Raw genomic sequence first — 23593 nt, 5'->3', positions numbered from 1 at the left:
TTTTAACCATTTAAATTTCCTTTTCTGTAACTCACTTATTTATATCTTTAACCCATGTTCTTACTGGGTTGTTTGCCCTTTTCTAATTTTTTTTTTGGTAGGAGCTGATTTTTATATTCTGTTTATTAACCTTTTATTAATTCTATGCATGCCAAATATCTTTTCCTTTCCTGCTCTGTATCTTCTATTTATTTGTTGCAGTTGTTATTGTATAGAACATTTAAATAAAATTTATATAATGAAATCTATCATTATTTTCCTTTATGGTGTAAAGGAAACATTTAGAAAACATAAAAATCCTGAGTTTTAATCACAGGACTCCCTTTCACTTCTTCAGAGGACATCGTTCGAAAAAACACTTAAGGAAACTGCAAGGCAGGGAGTAAGGTGGAGCCATCCTCAACTCCAGCCATCTCATCAGGAGCTGAGTTTTGTGCTTTATGTTTAAGCAACTTTTTCCTACCTCTAAGGTTTTATTTATTTATTGTACTTACCAGATTTTATTTTTTTAATATAAATTTATTTAATTGGAGGCTAATTACTTTACAATATTGTTTTGGTTTTGCCATACATCAACATGAATCCGCCACAGGTGTACACGTGTTCCCCATCCTGCATCCCCCTTCCACCTCCCTCCCCATCCCATCCCTCTGGGTTATCCCAGTGCACCAGCCCCAAGCATCCTGTATCATGCATCGAACCTGGACTGGCGATTTGTTTCACATATGATATTATACATGTTTCAATGCCATTCTCCCAAATCATCCCACCCTCTCCCTCTCCCACAGAGACCAAAAGACTGTTCTATACATCTGTGTCTCTTTTGCTGTCTCACATACAGGGTTATCGTTACCATCTTTCTAAATTCCATATATATGTGTTAGTATACTGTATTGGTGTTTTTCTTTCTGGCTTACTTCACTCTGTATAATAGGCTCCAGTTTCATCCACCTCATTAGAACTGATTCAAACGTATTCTTTTTAACGGCTGAGTGATACTCCATTGTGTATATGTACCACAGCTTTCTTATCCGTTCGTCTGCTGATGGACAGCTAGGTTGCTTCCATGTCCTGGCTATTATACACAGTGCTGCGATGAACACTGGGGTACACGTGTCTCTTTCAATTCTGGTTTCCTCAGTGTGTATGCCCAGCAGTGGGATTGCTGGGTCATAAGGCAGTTCTACTTCCAGTTTTTTAAGGAATCTCCACACTGTTCTCCATAGTGGCTGTACTAGTTTGCATTCCCACCAACAGTGTAAGAGGGTTCCCTTTTTCCTCTAAGGTTTTACATAGAACCTTCTACTACATCTTCTTCCAAAAATTTTTAGTTTTATTTTTTACCTTTAGCACTTTAACCCATTTAGAATATATTTTTGTTAACTAAGATGGAGGTCTAATTTTTTTCCATATGGAAAAAAAAGTGTGTGTGTGTGTGTGTGTGTGTGTTTAAACCAGTTCCTAAAAAATAACAAGAAACAAGAAACCAGTGGAATCAGCCCCATTTTCTAAACGGGCCATCCGCCCCCCAGTCTGTAATGCACTGCCGCTTCACTGCATTCCCACTGGTGGGGCTGTGTTTCTGAGCACTGATCTGGCCCACCTGTTAGTTTGCCTAGCGCTGCTCTAGCACTACCCGTTGTACTATCACATAAGAGGAAGTCTTGCTATCTGATAAGGCAAATGCTCCAACAAATACCAAAAAAAATTACCTACTTATTTTCTTTTTATAAGAAAATATTTTCTTATAAATATTTTCTTTTTTATGGGGCAATCAAGTTAAAAATTTAAAGCAAGTAGATGGTTTCAAAGAAAAGCTTTGAAAAAAATCTTTGGAACTAACATATGAATAATTCTGAAAAATTTACGGGGCAAAGAAGAAACTGCAAAATGGAAATTATGAAATATTTATACCTGAATGACAATGAAAATATCACATCAAAATTTCTATGATGCAGATTATTTATAGCACTAATGGCATTAATTTTCAATCATTCTTGTATTCTAATATATGCATTTTTAAATTACATTTTCTAGTTGGCTATGACGAGGATACAGGAACATTATTAATTTTTGTATATTGATCTTATAATCAGCCATCTTGCTGAACTCTTTAACAGGAAGTACAATATTTACTGGTGATTTTTGGTAAATATTCTTTATCAGGCTAAGGAAGTTTCCATTTATTCCTAATTTGCTAAGAATTTAACAGTGAAAAGTTAGAAGCATGCTTTTTAAAAGTCAAGAATGTATTGAAGGGACTACAAGGGTGGTCCAGTGGTTAAGAATCCATCTTGGAATGCAGGAGACTCAGGTTTGATCCCTGGTCAGGGAACTAAGATCTCATGTGCTTCGGAGCAACTAAGCCCTCACACCACAACTGGAGAGTCTGTGTGTCATAATGAAAGATGCAACAAGATGCCTGATGCAACAAAGATCCTGCATGGCACAACTAAGACCCGATGACCACTAGGTCGCTTCAGTCCATGGGATTCTCCAGGCAAGAATACTGGAGTGGGTTGCCCTTTCCTTCTCCAGGGGATCTTCCCACTAAGACCCAATACACCCAAATAAACAAATAAATATTTAAAAAGAAATGTATTCAACATCCTGTGATAAACTATAATGGAATATGGTTTATGATGGAATATGGTTTATTGTTAATGGAATATGGTTTATGATGGAATGGAATATGAAACAGAATGCACATATATATATATATATATTTATATATATAGTTGGTGTATGGCACAAACCAAGACAATATTGTAAAGCAATTGTCCTTCAATTGGAAATAAATTTTTAAAAAAGAAGATATATATATATATATGTATAACTGACTTACTTTTCTGTACAGCAGTAATTAACACAACACTATATAAAAAAAATAAGTTAAAAAATTAAAATAAAAGTTAAGAATGCCATTTCTCTCCCCATTTTCCTCTACTGAACCTATTGAGGTCCAAAAGGCAAGAAAAGGAAATAAAAGGTTATTTAAATTAAAAAAAAAAAAAAGACAATAAGTTAGAAGTAATCAGTGAATGATTTCCTGAGTGTATTTTATTTCTGACCCTTTATTTAATCTGTGTGCCCTGAATGTTTCTTTATCCCATCTCTGCACTTAATTCTCACTGCGTTTTTTCTCAAAGGATTATTATTTCCCAATAATCACCTTAATAGTAGTTAATATTTAATGACTACTTACTGCGTACCAGGTAGACATTTTATATCATCACTTTTTAATCCTTACAATGACCCTAAGAAGGACGTTTTTAATTAGCTCCATTTTGAAAATGTTGAAACCATGAGGATTTAGGGATTAGGTTGAGTTCACGCAGCTGAAAAGCAGCAGAATAGGGACCCTGCAGTCTGTCCACAGCCCTAACCAGCGCACCACACTGCAAGGCTGGCCGACCTGCTCAAGATACAGGACCAGACTTTTCTGTCAATGGACCTTTGCTTGGGTCTAGAATCCTCTGACTTTTCCCAAATCTCTGCATGTCTGCTGGGGACACAGTGAGGCACCCCTCAGAAGGCCTTCAGGATAGGGGAACGTATTCCCTCACCTGTGGGGAGTACCGTCTGCAGACACCCCACTGTCAGCGCTGTTTGGAACGGCCTTGCAAACGGGCATCTGCCCAAGGCCACATCTCCCAGGAGCAACATGAAGGTAGAAAGGCCCAGCTTCCTCCCCACAAACCAGGACAACCTGGAAGGGCCACCCTAGCCTCAGAACTCCCCAGGAGTCATTTGAGGCCTTTGTTGTGACTGCACATTCCCTGAATCCTGCCTCTCTCCCTTCCTTCTGCAAGGGGGTGGACTCCAAGAATACTGGCTAACATATCCCTACAACATAATCCCTGTCTTGGAGTCAGCTTCCCAGGAACCCAAGCTGGCATAAATCCTAAGCCTCACTTCCAGATTCACTACAAATGCTGCATCCCCTAAACAAAACCTTCCCCAAACTGACCCCAGCCCAGATTAAAAGTCCCCCTTCTTCTGAATACTGATATCACTCATACACGCCTGTCTTCATTTCCACTATTCACTGTGAGCTCCTTGAGGGAAGGTACTATGTCTGACTCATCCTTCTGCCTCCTTTAATGCCTGCCTTTTCTATTGAGCGCGGGCTCTGGGATCAGACAAAGATGGATTCAAATCCCTTCTTCACCTCTTGGCATCAGTTTCCTCATCTGTAAAATGGAGGCGATGACAACATCTTCTTCTAACGCGTTAAGAAGTGAATGTTTAGCCCAGAGCCCAGCACACAGTAGGCACTGATTGTTATCTACGATTTTTGTGTATATATTGTGACGAGAGCACTAACGCGTGTTTTCTGAGTGAGCTGGGAACTCCTGACAGAGACCAGGTCAGCAGGCTGCACTAGCAGGGCGAGTGCTCACAGCTCATCTCCCTGGGAGACAGTGGAGACAGCTGAAGGCTCCGAGCTCCTGGCAGTCTTCCCGCTTCACTCACTCTCCATGCAGGCCTCAGAGCTGAACCCTCCAGCATGCAAGCCCTCACTCTCTCCTGCAACCCAAAAATTTTTTTAAAAAATTAAATAAATAAACTTGGCTTTGAATCCAAGGCCATTGGTGCTTTTGATCTTGGTTACAAAGCAAGGCAATTATTAGATACAAAAGCCCTGATTTATTTATGAAATGCGACGGACATCTTCAAGAAGGGAACGAGAAAGCTCACTCTAGACCGAGCCTTTATTGCCACACCGTGAATGGCTGCTTTCAAACACAGGGCCCCCGAATGCCCTCTCTTCTCTGCTAAGAGTCTTTCCTCATTAGCGCTTGCTTCAGAACACCACAGCTTCCAACAATCAAACTCACTCCAGGGCTGGGACAAGTAATTAAATTCTGCAGGCATCGGAGCAGAGGATAATGGATGGCTATTGTTAAGGAAGCTGAGGCTGGAAATGAAATGGGCTCCAATGTTCAACCTCAGAAATGGTTGAGGCGGAAAGAAAGAGCAAGAAGGACGCAGATGGACCCTCCCCGCTGGTGCATCACAGGGGGGAGTAGAGTCAGGGCTGGACCCAGAGTAGGAAACCTGTGTCAGGGGCCAAACTCTGCTCTTACTGGAAAATCAAGAGGTAGGACTAGGTAAATCATTCCCCATGTGTGATCCCCAGGTCAGCAGCAAAAGCAGCGCCTGGGAACTCGTTAGACATGCAGGTTCTCAGGCCTCACTCCCACTGGGTGCATCAGAAGCTGTGGGCTTAGGGCTCAGCAATCTGCGTTTAACAAGCCCTCCAGCTGATTCTGACGCTAGACTTGAAGAACCACTGGTAGATCCTGTTTCAGGATGAGGCCAAAACTCAACTGCACAAAGGACCAAGGAGCTATTAAAATAAAGGGGTTGGTGTTGTGCGCCAGACAGTACAGGGGCTGCGAGGCAGTGGAGTGAGCGTGCCCTGCCTGAAGGGCCAGCAGCTTCTCAGCTCTGGACAGCCACGTATGGATCCAGGACTGTCAGAGCTGGTTTTTCAAGAGAAATACAAAATTCTGATTTTTATGTGAAATTTCACAATTTAAAAATATTGGTTGAAGTTTTCTTAACAAAGTGAGGGCCAAGCAGATTACACTTGAGAACCAAGTTCAGCTGGGGACCACCATTTTGCAGCCTCCGTTCCAAGCTGCCTTGGATCCCCATCGTTGACATTCTGTCCACTGGGCTCCAGCCCTTGTCCTAAGATTGAACTAACCTCCTTTTCCCACTTGGGAGACTCCTATTCATCCTTCAACGCCCAATTCAAGCATCACCTCCACTGCTGAACTCATTCTCAATTTTCTGTTTCACTTTCTATCTTCTCCACTATGAAAGTAGAAAGGAATCAGATGGGGCCAAAGAACTGACAAGAACTGACATGAAGGTAACACAGAGGAGGAAGGCATGGAGAAGTTCTAAAACAGTCTTTTCCCACAGAGGAGGAAAGAGGAAACTCCTGCAAAAATGACCATTTTTGCTGTTTGAAAAATCACTTAAATAAGGACACTGATCCCATATGTCCAGAATCTAATAAAATGAAGTTTTAAAAGGGCAAATATAAAGAAACACAAGTGCAGAATTCATAGGATAGATTAAAAAACATTTGGTACAAAATCCCCAGGAGATTTGAGCTGAGCGTTCAGAGTGAGTCAACCATGTGATGAGACGATCATGAAAAAAGCAAGTGCCTTCACAGGTTTCATTATTAGAAATAAAATGTCTAGACAGCCCTGCTCTCTTCCTTGCTGTGCAGAGCTTCCTGTAGAGTTCTGAGTGGTTCTGAGTATTAATTTCTGTAGGTCAGAGAAGCCCTGACGTCTGACCCAGTAAGACAGAAAATGCAAAGCCAAGTCACAAGGGGTCAACTGAAGGAACCTGGTGTGTTCACCCAGAGGCAAGACGGACCTGGGTATGTGGTCATGATTTCTGTCTTCAAGTAACAGATAGATTTCCATGTGGATTGATGTAGCTGGCCCACAGGACCTGTGAGTGAAAACCCTGGAAGATTTTATCTCAACATTGGGAAGAATTTTCTATTGATCTCAGTTGTCCCTGAATGGAATACAAAATAATGAATGCCCTTTGCAGGGGCCGAGTGGGGGGTGATCTGGCAGAGAGAGAACAGCTCAGGAAGAAGACAATTAAAGGACTGGAAGAGAAGACCTAGAGGACATCCATTGCTCTATTTTTCACCCCTCTTGGAAGGAAAAGCACTCAGTTTTTCCTGGGGAACTACCCTCAGCCATTCTCTGTCCTCTGCATCCGGGGGAGTTGAGTGTACACCCGATTTCAGGGATGTGTTTCCCAGGCCTGGCAGGTCTGCACTGCGTCTCGCCAGAACAGGTCCAGCTTCAGGAGCACTCACACGATCCACGCTGGGTCAGTCGGAACCTGGGAGACCCAATTCTGGGAGAAGGGACCTCTCACTTTCTGCTGGACTTGAAGCAGGTAGGATGTAAGCCTGGGGCTGTGGGGGCCATGCTGTCATCACAGAGAGAGACTGACTATACATCAGCCTTTCTCCCACCCTTCTTAAAACAAAACAAACAAACGAACTGGAAAACAGAAAACACTGGAGCAGAGTTGCAGAGAGACTAAGTTCTGACAACACCCTTTGTGCCCTTGAAGCCCAAATGCCTGAAGACAGTCTTGGCTCGGAAGAGCAGATAAGCTTCCTTTCCTCCCTCAAGTTAGTGGAACTGGGTTTCTGTTGTTTGCAACTGTAAGAGTCCTGATTACTACGGTGAACACTAAGATTTCATACAGTTCCAGTCTGGTGGATCCATTTCTCACACTTAAAGCAATAGTCACCTGCATGCACAAGTCCATTTGCCCAGAAGAAGCCTAAAATGGCTATGGAATGGGAGCCACTGCCTCCAGGCATAACACACTGCACTGTAGAAGGGAGAATGGAGAATCAGGAAAGGGTGAGTTATTGAGTCAAAGAGCATTCTGCACCGCTGAGAAGCTGGCAGTGGGGCCACTGCCCCAGGCCCAGGCCCAGGAGGGATGCCTGGCCTGGAAGCCACTCCTGCAGAGGCAATGTGGGAATGTGACTTAGCAGATGGTAAAGGAATTCCATGCCCCCATGTGGCACTGTCTCCATCTCTGCTCCCCACATGAGAAAACTGAGTCTCTGAGAGACCTACTCAGGGTCTCACCATCAGTGAGAGGCAGTTCTGAGACAGATCCCAAAGCCCAGGGGTGGTGCCTCCTGCAGATGATGATAACTGGCCGTTCTTGGGCTTTACCTATTCATCTGTAAAATGGGCTGAGTGATGATCCTGTTCCCCAGTCTGACCAGAGACCAGCCTCTGCAGAACTATCCCTCAGGTAAGGATGCGGGCCTCAATGCTGAGATCATCCATAACCGATGGGATACACGGGGCCACACTGTGCTAAATCAGCCCATCAGGCTCATCCTCAGCTCAATCCTGGCCCAGAGGGGCTGGGTCATTTCCTTTGTTCTACAGGCACAGGCCTGGTAACAAGGCAGCCAGGAGCTCAGCTGTAGACATTTCTTCATTATTTTCCACCCCGTTAACCTCCATCACAAGTGAGGCTGCTGTCAGCCTAAATGAGAGCTGAAAAGATTTATCTCACTTGTCCAGGGCTCAGCTCAGGAAAAGACCCTCCATTTCCTAAAGGCCCTAATGACCTTTCTCTGTGAGTCCCTCTCACCCAGGAAAAAAGATGTGATGGTGGTGGCTGCAGGCGGGGGCCTGTGATGGGACCAAGTAGTCTGAATCACTTCTGTATGGCTTTGCAAAGCGCTATGTGAATGTTTCTTATGATACTGTATTTACTTTCCTAATTATGTTTGCTTATGCAAATACTAAAGTTAGACCACACTTCAAAGAAATAGAATAAAAACAATAGAATGGAAAAGACTAGAGATCTCTTCAAGAAACCTGCAGGATATCAAAGGAAGATTTCACGCAAGAGTGGGCACAATAAAGGACAGAAACAGTAAGGACTTAACAGAAGCAGATGAGATTAAGAAGAGATGTGAAGAATAAACAGAAGAACTCTACAAAAAAGGTCTTGATGACCCAGATAACCACAATGGTGTGGTCACTTAGCTAGAGCCAGACATCCCAGAGGGTGAAGTCAAGTGGGTCTTAGGAAGCATCACTATGAACAAAACTAACGGAGCTGACAGAATTTCAGTAGAGCTATTTAAAATCCTAAAAGATGATGCTGTTAAAGTGCTTCGTTCGATATGTCAGAAAATTGGGAAAACTCGACAGTGGCCACAGGACTGGAAAAGGTCAGTTTTCATTCCAATCCCAAAGAAGGGCAGTGCCAAAGAATGTTCAAACTATTGAACAACTGAGCTCATTTCGCCTGCTAGTAAGGTTCGCTCAAAATCCTTGAAGCTAGGCTTCAGCAGTACGTGAACCGAGAACTTTCAGATGTACAAGTTGGTTTTAGAAAAGGCGGAGGAGCCAGAGATCAAATTGCCAACATTTGCTGGATGATAGAGAAAGCAAGAAAATCCCAGAAAAATATGTACTCCTGCTTCATTGACTGCACTAAAGCCTTTGACGGTGTGGATCACAACAAACTGTGGAAAATTCTTAAACAGATGGGACTACCAGACCACCTTACCTGCCTCTTGAGAAACCCATGTGCAGGTCAAGAAGCAACAGCTCGAACCAGATATGCAATAACGGACTGGCTCAAAATTGGGAAAGGCATATGTCAAGACTGTATATTGTCACTTTGCTTATTTAACTTCTATGCAGAGTCCATCATGTGAAATGCCAGGCTGAATGAAGCTCAAGCTGGAATAAAGATTGCCAGGAGAAATATCAATAACCTCAGATATGCAGATGACACCACTCTAATGGCAGAAAGCAAAGAGAAACTAAAGAACCTCTTGATGAAGGTGAAAGAGAAGAGTGAAAAAGCTGGCTTAAAATTCAACATTCAAAAAACTAAGATCATGGCAACTAGTCCCATCCCTTCATAGCAAATAGAAGGAGGAAAAGTAGAAGCAATGGCAGACTTTATTTTCTCGGACTCCAAAATCACTGCGGATGGTGACTGCAGCCATGAAATTAAAAGACCCTTGCTCCTTGGAAGGTAAACTATGACAAACCTAGAGAGCATATTAAAAAGCAGAGATATCACTTTGCTGACAAAGGTCCATCTAGTCAAAGCTATGGTTTTTCCAGTAGTCAAGTATGGATGTGAGAGCTGGACAATAAAAAACACTGAGCGCCAAAGAACTGATGCTTTTGAACTGTCGTGTTGGAGAAGACTCTTGAGAATCCCTTGGACTGCAAGGAGATCCAATCAGTCAATCCTAAAGGAAATCAATGCTGAATATCCATTGGAAGGACTGATGCTGATCTTGAAGCTCCAGTACTTTGGCCACCTGATGCGAAGAGCTGATTCGTTGGAAAAGATCCTGTTGCTGGGAAAGACTGAAGGCAAAAGGAGAAGAGGGCAGCTGAGGATGAGATGGCTGGATGGCATCACGGACTTAATGGACATTAATTTGAACAAACTCCAGGAGATAGTGAAGAACAGGGAAGACTAGCATGCTGCAGTCCATGGGATCGCAAAAAGTCGGACACAACAGCAACACTTCATAAACACAGCCCCAGGAAGACTGTGTGGCAGGAGGGAATTACCTTGCAGTTACAATTTTGCCATAGAAGACATCCTCAAAGAGGACAAACCACATACAGACCAGGGAGAGATGACTGTATCTCAAACCAACTTGGCATCTTCCCCTGGGTGTCTGGCAATCCCATGTCACCTCTTCCCTAAAACTGGCAACAGGCAAAAATGGATGAGCTATATCATTTTAATAGTAATAGTCTCCTACACTAGCATAATAACAGCCAGCTTTCCTCAGCATTTATTCAGTGCCAGGCTCTGCTTTCCATGCTTTACAGGGATTAACAACCCTCTTAACCCAAGTAGCTGCCCTGTGGGTATTTCTATTCCCATTTCACAAATAAGGAAACTGAGGCTCAGAGAGTTTACGTAACAAACCCAAAGACATACAGCTAATAAACAATGCAGCCAGGAAAATGAATCCTGAGATTTAAGAATTCTGGACCCGAGACAACACCCTGAACCACTTCTCAATAACAGCCCCCTCCTTCACATGCACCACTTCATTTAACCCTCACACTGCCCTGGGAAGTAGATGATCTTAACCTCATTTGATAGACAAACAAATGAGCAAACTTTGACCTTAAAATTCCTGTTACAGAAATTGATCTTAAGAAAACAGCAATAGCCCATCAAATGATGAATAAATAAGAAACTTGTGGTATATATATATATATATATATAAAACAGAATATTATTCAGCCATAAAAATGATGAAATTTTGCTATTTAGAACAATGTGGATGAACCTATAGAATATCATGCTTAATGAAATAAGTCAGAAAAGATAAATACTGTATTATATCATTTATATGTAGAATCCAAAAAAATAATACAAACGAATGTATATGCAAAAAAGAAACAGACTCACAGATACAGAAAACAAACAACTGGTTGCCAAAGGGGAAAGGAGCAAATAAGTGGTATGAGATTAAGAGACACAAACTACAATAAATGAAATAAATAAAAAATAAGGACATACTGTATAGCATAGGAAAATATAAACATTACCTTGTAATAACTTTTAATGGAGTACAATCTGTAAAAATACTGAATCACTATGCTATATACCTAAAACTAATATAATGTAAATAAACTATACCTAAATTTTTTAAAAATAGCACTGAATATGACAAAGGTGTATATAAAAGAAGCTCACAGCAGCAATATTTAAAATAATATGGAAATCACTGAAGTGTTCAACAATAAACAACTGGTTAAATAAACTAGGATATATCTATATGATGAAAAACTATGTAATCTTTCAAAATGTTTGGAATTATATTCATTGATATGGAAAAATTTTATAATACAGTGGTATCCAATTTGTTAGGTAACATAAGGAGTAAAATCATATGCAGTCTTACCCCATTTGGGAAAAGTACACACATATTCTACAAAATGTATAAATACAAGCAGTCATAGAAAAGGTATTTACATATGTACATATGAAGAAATTCCTTTGACAACCAAAGTGATTATGGCTGAGAGATAACATTTCAGGTGATGTTACTTTCTATGTGTGAGCTCATCTCTATTTTTCCAGATTTCCTGGAAAGAATGTACAACTTACCTAACCATGCAAAGGTTTTTATTTTTGTGCTGATGGTGGTTGCTGAAGTGGCTAAGCCCCAGCCACAAACTCGGAGCCTGGGGGCCAAGTCCAATCCTCAGCCTCTCGTCCCCTTCAACACGCCTGCCCCTTGGTCCCATGTTCCCAGACCACACCCCACCCTGGCTGGCAGTCTCACCATGGCCAGCCTGGGGCAGAAACCCAGGTGGCCCAAATACCCACCTTTTTGAAGAGTCTGATGACATCCTCACTGATCTGGGAGAGGCGGACAATGACATTGTTCATGAAGATGTCATTGAGGGTGGCATGGTCTCGGCTCTCCCGCCTGGTCTGGTGCAGGACTAGATACCAACAGTTCACGGGCGAGAGGAGATACTGGTCTTTCCTACAGAAACCAAGACAGCTCATTAGAATTGCCATCCACAAATGTTCTACATTGTCACCCACCGCAGCTCTTTTGACCTTAGTGGGGCCCTTTCAAATTCGTTTTCCTATAATACATTTAACAGCGACAGAGACCATGAGGGCTGAGGCAGTCCTCCCAAGGTCACAGAGCAGTGCTGGGGCCACTTTGCATCAGTCTTTCCTTAGGAAATGAAATATTTCTGTCTTCTCTGTGCTTTACCAAAGACCCCTCTGTTAGCCTCAGTAAAGTATGTGTATACCCTGGTGTCCAGGAAGAGTGAAGGACAATTAGAAATCAGTGTCAAACCAATAACCCCTTGTTGCCACACAGGGCATCAGGGCTGTGTTCTTGACCTATAACCCTTACTCCACTTTCCAAGGTGGGAAGGTTATGTTGAGGCAGAGAGGCTCATTCATCACCTTAGGGTGCCTGGCCCAAGGTCCAATCCCCCCAGGCCTGCCTGGCTCCCCCTGGGGGCTGGCCAGGGTTCTCTCAGGAAACGCAGCCTCCTATCAGCACTTTTGAGGAGGGAAATTCGGCTGACTCCCAGTATGACCATATCATCCTCCCAAAGTCAAGTGGAAATAAGGGAGAGGGGAGCCCTGAGGGCCTCTGGGCAGCTGTGACTGACCCTCCCTTTACTCCACCCAAACCCTGGGCTTGGGAAAGATAGGTGAGGAGAGGCCAGTTGACTTTTCTATCACCAAATGGCCTAAAAATCTGTCCAGGAAACAGGAATCTGGGAGAAGGGAATTTGGTTTAGACAGAGGATAGATAGGTTAGAACCTCTAAGAGAAAGAAAGGAGACATTATGCTATAAGATAAATGAAGCATCTTCTCTTTTGCTTTCAGCCTAGAGAAAAAGCCGGGACACTGACATCCAACAGCCCAGCCTCCTGTCCTCCTAATCCCTTGGCATTTGTTCCATGTCAGGTCTCAGGTGACTGTGGCACAAACCTGCCTCCCAGGGGCTCCTAATGAGGCAGCTGAGGCAAAAGGATTACAGTGGAAGGTGCTGAACGTTATGATGGAGACGTGCAGAGCATCCGTTCTGCATGAGAAGTTGGAGAAGGCGCGGAGTTCCGCCTACGTCCCCGTCACATCCCCTGTGCTTTCCTGCCAACCTCTCCCCACTGGGGACTTCCTGCACTCTGTGTATCTGGAGCGCATAAGCCCCACTTTTCTCCCTGTCGCTGGGTCTCAGCCTAAATGATACTCTCTGGAGAGCATGCCTCTGACTTCACTCTAGGACAGGAGTTCTCAGAGGTGGAGCCCAGCCCAGACCCATCAGCTCCACTTGGAAATCTGTAGTAAATGCAAATTCTTGGGGCTACCCTAGACCACTTAATAAGAAGTCTTGGCCCTGAGCCCAGTGTCTGTGTTTTGACCAGCCCTCCAGGGGACTGTGATGCATACTCAGGTTTGAGGATTTCTGCCCTAAGGAGCTTCCATTCCTCACCCATTGCCCTACTTGAAGTTCTTTGAGAGCAGGAAGTGTTTCTCTCTTAGTTACCATAATCAGTGCCCAGAAACATGCCTGACACATAGCATATGCTGTGGAGGAAAAACCCAACAAGAAGGCCACATTTGTGCTGGGTCCTGAAGCATAGGTAGGAGCTTTCCAGAGGGGCAGAGAGAGATGGAATTGTAGGCAGAGGGACCTGTGGATACGAAGAAGTAGCTCCCCAGAGCTAGGAGCAGAAGAGCAGAGCTAAATCCTAAGTGTGTTAGGAGAGGATATAAGGATGGGGAGATCAGTTAAAGGTTTGACTGTGGGGAGCTGAATGCCAGCCTAATAAGTTGGGGTTTTATCATCTAGGCCATATGGTTCTCAACCCGAGTTGCACACTAAAATCGCCTAGGAAGCTTTTTAAAAAGACCAAGATCCAGGCCCCTTCCAAGACCAATTAAGTTGGAATCTCTGGGGGAGAGAGCCTTGGTATTGGTATTTTTATAACATTCTCCAGAAGTGTTTAATGTGTACCCAGTGTTAAGAATGCCTGCTGTGGGCAGTGGGGAGTCATGGAAGTTACTTAAGCAGAGGTATGATCAAACCAATGTGTATCTTACAAAGATCACTGAGGGCAGACTGGAAGACGGTGGATGGATGGGTGGGTAGATGGATGGGTGGATGGGTGTGGACAGAGGTGTGGTGCTGGAAGCAGGAGGACCAATCAGGAGGTGACTCTAGTCCAGGAGAAGAGAGATGATGAGGGCCTGGGTGGTGGCCAGAGAAGGGCAGGTTTAAGAGACTCCTCACTGGAAGAGATGAGAATCTTGAAGACTTCCTAGAAATAGAGAGCAGGTAGTGGCTCCAATGGTAAAGAATCTGCCTCCAAGGCAGGTAGGTCCAGGTTCAATCCCTGGATTGGGAAGATTCCCTGGAGAAGAGAATGGCTACCCACTCCAGTATTCTTGGGCTTTCCTCATAGCTCAGTTGGTAGAGAATCTGCCTGCAATGCAGGAGACCCAGGTTCAATTCCTGTGTTGGGAAGATCCTCTGGAGAAAGAAATGGCAACCTGCTCCAGTATTCTTGCCTGGGAAATCCCACAGAGGAGCCTGGGAAGCTACAGCCCATGCGGTTGCAAGAGTTGGACATGACTTAGCGACCACCACCGGCAAGGGGGAAGTGAACGGTGATTCTGAGGTCTGGATCTCAGACAACTGGGTGGATGCTGATAACATGAACCAAGATAAGAACTGCAAGGGGAGACGTGGATTTGGGAAGGAAATAGTTTACATCCTATTTCCACTGCTTCCTAGGTGGTGATGGGAATGGATAGATTAAAGGTAAGATGAGATAACTGAGTTGTTACCTAAATTACTTCAGGGGCTGAACTCAGCCTGGGGATGCAAGAATTGAACAGCATCAGGGAAAGAAAAGTGCAAAATTTATGGAAGTCACACCAGAAGGTGAAGTTCAGGGGGAAGGAAAAAGATCTTGAAAGGGCCCAGAAGTGCTGGGACAGCTTGGGGACCATTAATTAGGTCACCTGGCCAGGGAGGCTGGATAAGAGAGCAGAAAGAGCTGCTTTCCTCGGCTGTGGGCAAGAGGCAACACAGCCTCACACAGGATTGCGGGGTGGCAGAAGGAGCAGAGGCAAGGAGAGGATTACCCGGAAGCAACCAAGGACTTGTCAAGCTAAGGTAAGAGGCTGCTGGGAAGATGAAGGCCTCGGTTCCTTCAGGCATTCATTCGTTCACTGTCTGTCTCTGTGTGGATGTACCAGACAGGCGGGTGAGTGGCTGGGCTTGCACCAGTGACCACAGCAAGCAAGACTCTGCTTATACAAGCCTCCCACTCAGGTAAGGAAACAGAAGGTGACGATGCAGCCTCATAAACGTAGTGACAGGAAGGAGATTATGGGGCAGAGAAGGGGTAAGCGTGGGTGGATCCTTAAGAAAGCATTTGTTAGACTGAGAACTCAAGGCTGGAATGGGGTTTGACAGGCAGAGTTTCTAGGTGGAGAAATATAATGAACAAAGGCCTAGACAGAGCAGATTAGTGAGTCAAACCATGGTCAAGGGGGTTCGAGCATGGTGTCCTGGAGTGATGTGTGGGAGAATGAAAAACAAGGCTGGAGAATCAGGCAAAGGCCACACAGGCCTTTAAGTCACAGTAGAGAGTTTGATCCTCATCCTGATGTTGGCCAGGAGTCATTGAGGGGTTTAGAGCAAGGGAGTGAAAGGGTAAAATTTCGCTTTCAAACTCTCACTCTGGCTATTGTGTGAGGACGAACTCGAGGGGGCCGCAAGGGAAGTTGAGAGATTCAAGAAACATTTAGGTGGTAAACTGACTGCACCCTGAGATTGACTGGTTGGAAGAGAGAAGACACTCAGGATGACTCCAAGTCTCCCAGGTTGGGCTCCTGAGAGCAGGGTTCGCATTTACTGAGATGAGGGCACTTATAGAAGCAGGGCAGGAAGGGAAGGTGATGGGTTCCTTCTAAAGGGCATATGGAACACCCAGAGGATGGTACCTTGGCTAGAGAGACAAATGTGGACGCTGGCAACAAGCCCTTGGATGATATTTGAAACCATGGGGTGATCTGGAACTCTTTACAAATGCACGTGGCCACATGGCAGAAGAGGCCAATCCTCAGGAGGCTATGGCTGGGGGTGGTGCGGGGCAGGGCCGGCCTCCTCCTGCCCTGGTGACCTGGAAGAAGCGCAGGATGCGGACGAGGGGCCAGCCCATCCTCGGCAGAGACACTGTCCCAGACCTGCCTTCCAACCAGCAGGCCCATCCTCTGGGTCCACCCCACACAGGAGGCTGCTCTGGCTCACCCCACCTTCTCCCAGCCCTGGCTCCCCTCCTATGGGGCAGCTCACCTGTAAGACTAAAAGACTGGAGTGAACAGGGCTGTCCACAGCCAGGAGCAGGGAAGAGTTGGCCACTCTGTGGAGAGCTGCCATCTGTGATCCTGCCACAATGGCACCTGGTTCTCACCACATCAGCAGGAAGAGGGAAGGGCGAAAGACTGGGGCCTAGCCAGTGAGACCAAAAGACACAGGAAAACAGAAGCACGCCTGGACCTGGTCAGGGTGTGGGTCTTCCCCTGCATCCATAATGCCTGTGTGACTCTATGTAGGTCCTTAACCTCTATGGCCTGGCTACTCAGACCATATTGGCAACCTTGGTGTTAAACACCAGAAAACGCCTCCACCATCATTTACTCACGGTCATTCAGCAGTTCATCCACCTGATACATTCTGATTGAATATTTCACATGGACCAGTCTCCAGGGACATAACGTGGAGGATAAGAGACAGTCCCACCTCCACGGAGCTCACAGTGCAGCAGGGAGATAGGTAACCCTCAGAGCGTTCAGTATGTGCAGATGAAGTCACAGTTGCACAAAGTGTTAGAGAAGAGAGTGTGGTGCATGAGGGCCCACAACAAGGGGACCTGGCCTGTTTCGGGGGTCACTGAAGTGTCCCTAAGGGAGAGGACCCTTTGGCTGGGCTCTAAAGGAAGAGATGGGGGAGCCAGATGAAGGTGGGCTCGGGGGAGAGGCTACCAGGCAGAAGGAACATGACAGGCAAAGGCTCACTGGGGGACAGGGAGCTTGGGGCATTTAAGGAACTGAATAAAGGCCAGTCTGGCTGGAGCCCAGGAAGCAAGGCACAGGCGGGGGCAGGAGCAGGGTCCCAAGAGTTCTGGCCGGTGCAATGGCTACCATCCCACTGGCCATCTGCAGTGTACCTGGACTGCAGGAAGAAGCCTGCAGGCCACGGATGGCAGAGCTGGACACTGACTTTCTCTTTTCTCTTTCCTTGTCCCTTTTGCAAATAGGACCCCTTTGACCTGAGACCCAGATCTCCACATTTGCAGCCATTTCGCCTGCTGCAGCCACACTTTGAGAAGATGCCAAAATTAATGTGGGCAGGCGCTCTGTCTTCTATGGTACATCCTGAGGGCTTTTCTGCTTTCCCAATCCTGCATCCCTGTGTCTACACAGCACGTGGAAGCTGCTGAGCTGAGGTAAAATCGAGAACTTTCACATATACGTGTGTGTTTTCCTTTTTACAGCCAGAAAATAGCAATGACAATTTCTGGTGAGTCACAGCTTTCTTCCCTTGGCTAAGAGAACTAGGTATGAGGCTCCAAGTGACTGCAGCTAGAGGAGAGAGGCCTTGCCAAGCTGGCGAGTTGGGAAAATGAAATCAGCAATGAGCCAGGTTCTCCCACTTCCCGGCTGGGGGCCGGAAAATTCTGCTTAGCAAACAGAACCCACTTTCAGGCCTGCTGAGCCCCACTTTGCAGATGAATCCAAATCCACTGCCTTGGGATGGTGGACCCTCAAGGAGGGAGGGGAGCCCCTGAAGCTCATCCCATCCCCAAGATGCTGAGTCCCTGCCTCTGGCTTCCTGCTCCCTTCCAAGACATTCCCAGGTCTTGCACCGGGCTTGCTTGGGTGGCTGCCAGCAGAGCTCAGGAAAGCACTCTCTCCAGGGCCCGAGAAGTAGGCTTAACCTCTTGCTACCTAAGTTGCCCCAAGGAGGATTTGGTATTCGTTGTCCTTGCTGGGAGCATTAATGATTAATTATGCAAATATCAACTGGGTGCCATCTTTTGTGCCAGACAATGGGAAGTAAAATGAGTCACGCTCCCTGACTGATGGAGCTTACAGTCCAGTAGGGGCCTCAGAAGACAACCAAATAAGCACATAACTAGATAGGAAATGGCATCAGTGATAAGAGCTACAAAGGAGAAATGGCTGGTATCTCCCCAGTCTATAATGGCAGAGGAGGGGCAGTGTGCACCTCACCCAGGGAAGCTGGAGGTGGTTCCTCCTGTCACTGAGAACTTAGCTGAGACATTTCTCCTCATTGAGGCCTTCTCTGCCCCCCAGCGGCTCCCTGGTCTCTAGCACACCACCCTATTTTTATTGTTATTAAACCACTATCATTCTTGGCATCCGCCCACTTCATTTATTTTTTGTTTCTGTCTTTGATGGCTTTATAGCTTATGTCTGTCTTTTTCTTTCTTTTTTTTTACAGCAATATCCTTGCTGTCTTCTGCCCTTTCTCAGGTAAGACTGATACAGCCAAACAAAGTTTATGTCTATCTTACTCACCACTGTTTCTCTGGTGCCAGGAAGGTCTGGGCACACAATTGGCAGATAGGTGAAAAGTGCCTAGAAGGATGAGCTGGGTAGGGTGTATGGTGGTGGCCAAGGGATCAAGGAGAGAATACCCAGAAGTTCCTGAGGGCAGAGCGGGTGGACGAGGGGCGGAGGCCTGGCCAGCGGGGCAGAGTGGACCAGGGCTCGAAGGACAGGATGAGCGTCTGGGCAGTGTATTGCTGGACACCAGGCTTCTGTGTGTCCAGACAGCACCACAAATGGGTCACTTCAACAGCAGAAGTGTACTGTCTCCCAGCTCTGGAGGCTAGAAGTCTGGGATCAAAAAGTTGGCAGGGGTGTTTCCTTCTGAAGGCTGTGGGGGAGCTCCCCTGTTCTGTGTTCTTCCCACAGCTTCTGGGGGTGTGCTGGCCATCTGTGGTGTCCCTTGGCATTTGGCCTTCACCTTCACGTTCACATATGTTTTCCCTGGATGTGTGTCTATGTCCAAATTCCCCTCTGTTTATGTTATAGGGACACCAGTCATGTTGGATTAGGGCCCACTCTAATGCCCTCATCTTTACTTGATTACCTCTGATATAAAGACCCTATCTCCAAACAAGGTCACACTCAGGTACTGAACAGTTTGGGACCTCAAATCCTGTGGATTTGGGGAGGACTCAATTCAACCCATCAAAGGCTGCCACCCCAGGTGGATCAAGAGTCTGAGGAGAGTTTGAGTGGTGACTTAGGCATCTTCCCTGGGGTTCACGAGGGAAGCAAATGGACCTTTGACACAGAGGATAAAGTCTGACCTCCTTTGCTGGCATCTGAGGCCCAGCCCATCTGCCACTAGTCCGGCTCTTTCCCTTAACCCCCTCTCTGCTCCAGGCAGTAAGTAGGTGAAGCTCTGAGCCAGGAATGGGTTTCTTGGTTCATGTATTTTTCGCCCTTAAGGAATCTGAGGCCATTTTACTGGGAGTTGAGGAGCATGCTTCAGCTTGTGGCCCTACTTTGCTAACTGGCTGTGTGTTCTTGGGCTTGCAGCTCAAATTCTCTGAGGCTTTCCTGCCTCATCTATCAAAATGCGTGGGTGAGTGATGGAGTGGCCAGTGAGGGCCTTTCAGACCTCTATGACAACAGCCACTGTATGTTTCAAAACCAAATGCACACATGTGATCTCACAAAAGATTTTTTCTCTAATCCCACAACTTATTTGAAAAAACTAACAAGAAACACAAAAATGAAAATGGTGAATGGCGATTCCCTCCCTATTTATGTATCTAGCCTCAAAGACAGGGAAGGGAGGCTGCTGAAGCCTGGGAAGAGGGGTAGCTCTCCTGGGGTCATGGGCATTCCTGCCTCGCTTCTTTGCCTTCACTCACTTGGAATGCCTTCCCCTCCTTACTCCACGCAGCAAAATCTATTTCAAAGGCCTTTCCTCCAGGGGTCATCTGAGAGCCACTCAATGTTCCGTCTGCACCGCTCACGTCAATCTTCTCACATAGTTACTTCCGGATGACATTTTATCTTCTTGCTTAACTCACTCGTCAGTTGTCCTTCACGTGTGTGGGCTTGTGTCATCACTTAGCCCCTCTGAGGGCAGGAACCATCTCTCGTATCTCCCTGTACCCCTCTAGAGCCATTCACTCATTCACTCACTCTTTTAATATCCTTTGAATATCTGCCATGTGCTGGGAACTGTCCAATCCCAGGGAATTAAAAAGATGACTGGATGAGGCTTGAGAAGGCTCACAATCTAGCAGCCAAACTTAAGCCAAACCAAGAATTCTTATGGCCACTGTCAGAACTCCTTTAGTTGAATTGACAGAAAAACTTACTTCAGACTGACTTAAACAAAAATAGCAGTAATGGGAGGAAGAAAAATTTTAAGGATCAAAAATTGTAATAAAAAATTGTAAAGAGGCATAGCTGCATCCAGAGGCTGAAAGAATGTCAGCAGGACTGCTCTGTCTCTGGGCTCTGCCTTCATCTCTCTGCGCTGGCTTCACTCTCAGGCAGACCCTCTCCAAACGGCAAGTACCGTGACTGATAGTAATCCATAAAAGGAAAGCTTTCCCCCAGTCGTTCCACCAAAAGTCCTGAATTATATGTTGCTAGGATGCATGTGGCCAAGGATGCAGTGCTGGTCACAGGCTCACCACTGTTGAGGGATGATTCCCCAGAGGAAAATCGAGGTCTTGTTATCAAGAGAAGAAGGGAGGGATGCTGATCAGAGTACCAGACGCCTCCTTTGTTATGCTGTCTAAGTAAGGGGACCTCAGAGGAGGTGGGGAGGGAGAGGCTTATTCTGCCTCAGGGTGGATGGGGAATCATGGAAACATTTGCAGTGGGCTTGAAGTACATGTAAGAGTTTGCTGGGTGGGACATGCAAAGACAGGCACATCCTGCAGGCAGAGAGAAGGCTGAGTGTGAAGCTGTGAGGTCAGACAGGACATAGATGTTCCGGGGCCAAAGAATTTCTGTTGGGCTTGGGCAGGGGCGATGCAGGACGCAGTGAAGAGGAGGCAGCTGTGGCAGGAAGGAAGGAGCCAGACCACGAAGGGCTTCGAAAGTCAAGGTCAAATGAAGGTTTTGAATGGACCAGTGATATGGTCACTGGGCGGGAAGGCCAGGTGGGAGGCAGAGCAGCTGCCCAGGTGAAGGGGCAGAGTGTGATTGGGGCTTTGCCTGGGAGTCGCCTGGTGGCAGACCACCGGTGTGAGGCTTTGGGGCTAGGCCAACCCCTTCACTCAGCTGCAGTCTGCTGACTTAGAAGCTGCCTTCAGCTGACACCAGCCCTGAGACAGTCAATCCAAAAGGGAAAAACTATATAAACTGAGTCACCTGGCTGAAGCAGGTTACGCTTACCCGTGCTGGGTTCTATGGCATCAAAGGCTGGGGTCCAAATACCCAGTTCTGCCCCTCACCATCTGGGTGAACTTGGGAAGCTAGTTAAATCTTTTATTTTCCTTATCTGTAAAACAGGGTGTATAACACCTAACTAACTTTAGGTGCTTTAAGGATTAAATGAGGAAATTCATGAGACACTCTCAGCATCAAACCCAGCATCTGATACTAATGATAATTATTATTGGCATCACTGTTATTACAACCAGCATGTCACCAGGCCACTGGGGAAATTCATTGACTGATGTATGTGGATGTAGAGCCCACAGTAGGTTTGCTATAAATATTGATTTTCCTCCTCCCATTACCCCCTTCTCCCCTAGGAAACCCTCATGAGTATTTCAAGGTCCAGGGCCAATGGCCTAGAGATGCCCCACCTGCCTCCTCCACCTTAACGTAGAAGTAATCACCTGCTTGCTGGCTCAGTCCTCACACCTCAAAGTGCGGGCACGCTGAGCCGGTGCCTGGCAGCACTGCTGAGCTCCCTTTTGACTTGCTGAATGGATTCTTAGTACCAGGACAAAGTCCCTGCCTCATAAGGCAATATCCGAGCAACCTCATCTTCTCGTTCCCTGTGAGACCTTTTGCTTTTGTTTATCCACCCGCCAGATGGGTGTATCACGCAGTGTGTGCAGCACTCAGCAGACAAAGGGTGCTGACCCACAGCTCCTCTGGTCAGTTCTTTCACCAATCAGCGCGGGATCCTAAGCAGGGCCCACCCTGGCTGGCCTTTGGGTCTCTTGCCTGTTAGATGGGGATGACAACACCGTCCCTGACTCCGCCAGCCCCACCAGGATTCTTGGGAGTATTTAAGCAGCCAAAGGCTGGGGAAACCCTTTGCAAAGTGTAAGGTGCTATATAATCTTGGAAGGTCATTATTATCCTCTGTGCTTAATGGAATGGAGTCAAAACTAAACCACTGCATACTACTGCTTGTTAATTATTAGCAACAATAGTTACTGCATACTACTTAGTTACCACAATATCTATTTTACCTTTATTACAATATCTATTGTTTATTTTAAAATAAAATTGAAATGATAGGCATGTATCTATGTATATTAAGCATTCGTGCACGTGTACTAAGTCACTTCAGTCATATCTGACTCTTTGCGACCCAATGGACTGTGGCCCTCCAGGTTCCTCTGTGTATGGGATTCTCCAGTCAAGAATATTGGAGTGGGTTGCCATGCCCTCCCCCAGGTATCCAAATATAAGTAAATCATGTCCTGGTTAACACTTTGGAAGTTGCTGATGAGTCTCTGAAGATTCCAGGACACTGGGTGTAGGATCTGGGGAGGGCCCAGATGGAAAAACTAGGAGGAGGAAAAAGGGGCTGTAACCACTGCAAGGACCACTCAAGACACTGACCCTCCTGCCTTAAAATCCCTCCCAGCAACAAAGACAACGGTGGAGGATGGAGAGAGCAGAGATGAAAGATGTTCACTTTCCAAGAGCCAGGGGCCCTCAGGGTGTCTCATGCTGGCTTCTGGATTTCTGCCACCCTGCACCCACAACATACCTCCCTGCTCATTGCTTCTTTTTACTTATATGGGTTTATTTACAAAGGGCTTTCCCTAGTCTTGGTTAAAATAAAAAGTTTTTAAAAAACAGCATCACTTGCCCTAAATAGAAGGTAATGAAAAAGTAAGTTCAAAAGAGTATCATTCAATCCTAGGCAGATGCTGATGCCCTGGGTTTGCTGTCTGTTAGTTAAAAGGGGGTTAGAGGGGTGTTAGCAACACACTGGAAACAAACTGTAACCACAGAGAGTAGTAGAGGATTGACGAGATCAGTCCTATTTATGGCTCATGTGCTGCGGACGATACCTCCCTCATTTTGAGAAACACCAATCCATCTAACCAGCCTTCATGTTACAGAAATGTGTTCCTAAAACACCTGGCCTTTGTGCACACGCCTTTGTGGATTGGGAGCTCACACCTCCCAAGGCAGCCCCTTTAATGCTGGACAGTTCTGGCTACAGGAACACTCTCCAGGTTGAGTGAA

General features: G+C 45.9%; 1 protein-coding gene across 5 annotated transcripts in view; it reads right to left on the bottom strand.

The window, feature by feature from the left end:
- SRGAP3 (SLIT-ROBO Rho GTPase activating protein 3) overlaps positions 1 to 23593 on the bottom strand; it is a 246679-nt gene that overhangs the window by 94450 nt on the left and 128636 nt on the right. For all 5 annotated transcript variants that reach the window (XR_009732455.1, XM_061396335.1, XM_061396333.1 and 2 more), the window contains exon 3: positions 11926 to 12088. Coding sequence is in view for 4 of the 5 variants with exons in the window: in XM_061396335.1 (XP_061252319.1) it covers positions 11926 to 12088 (163 nt within the window). In the remaining variant the exon portion in view is untranslated. The remainder of the gene's footprint in view (positions 1 to 11925; positions 12089 to 23593) is intronic.

The sequence above is a fragment of the Bos javanicus genome, chromosome 22 (assembly GCF_032452875.1).
Source record: "Bos javanicus breed banteng chromosome 22, ARS-OSU_banteng_1.0, whole genome shotgun sequence".
Classification (NCBI taxonomy): domain Eukaryota; kingdom Metazoa; phylum Chordata; class Mammalia; order Artiodactyla; family Bovidae; genus Bos; species Bos javanicus.
The sequence above is the reverse complement of the archived record's forward strand: the minus strand, read 5'-3'. Positions and strand labels throughout refer to the sequence as shown.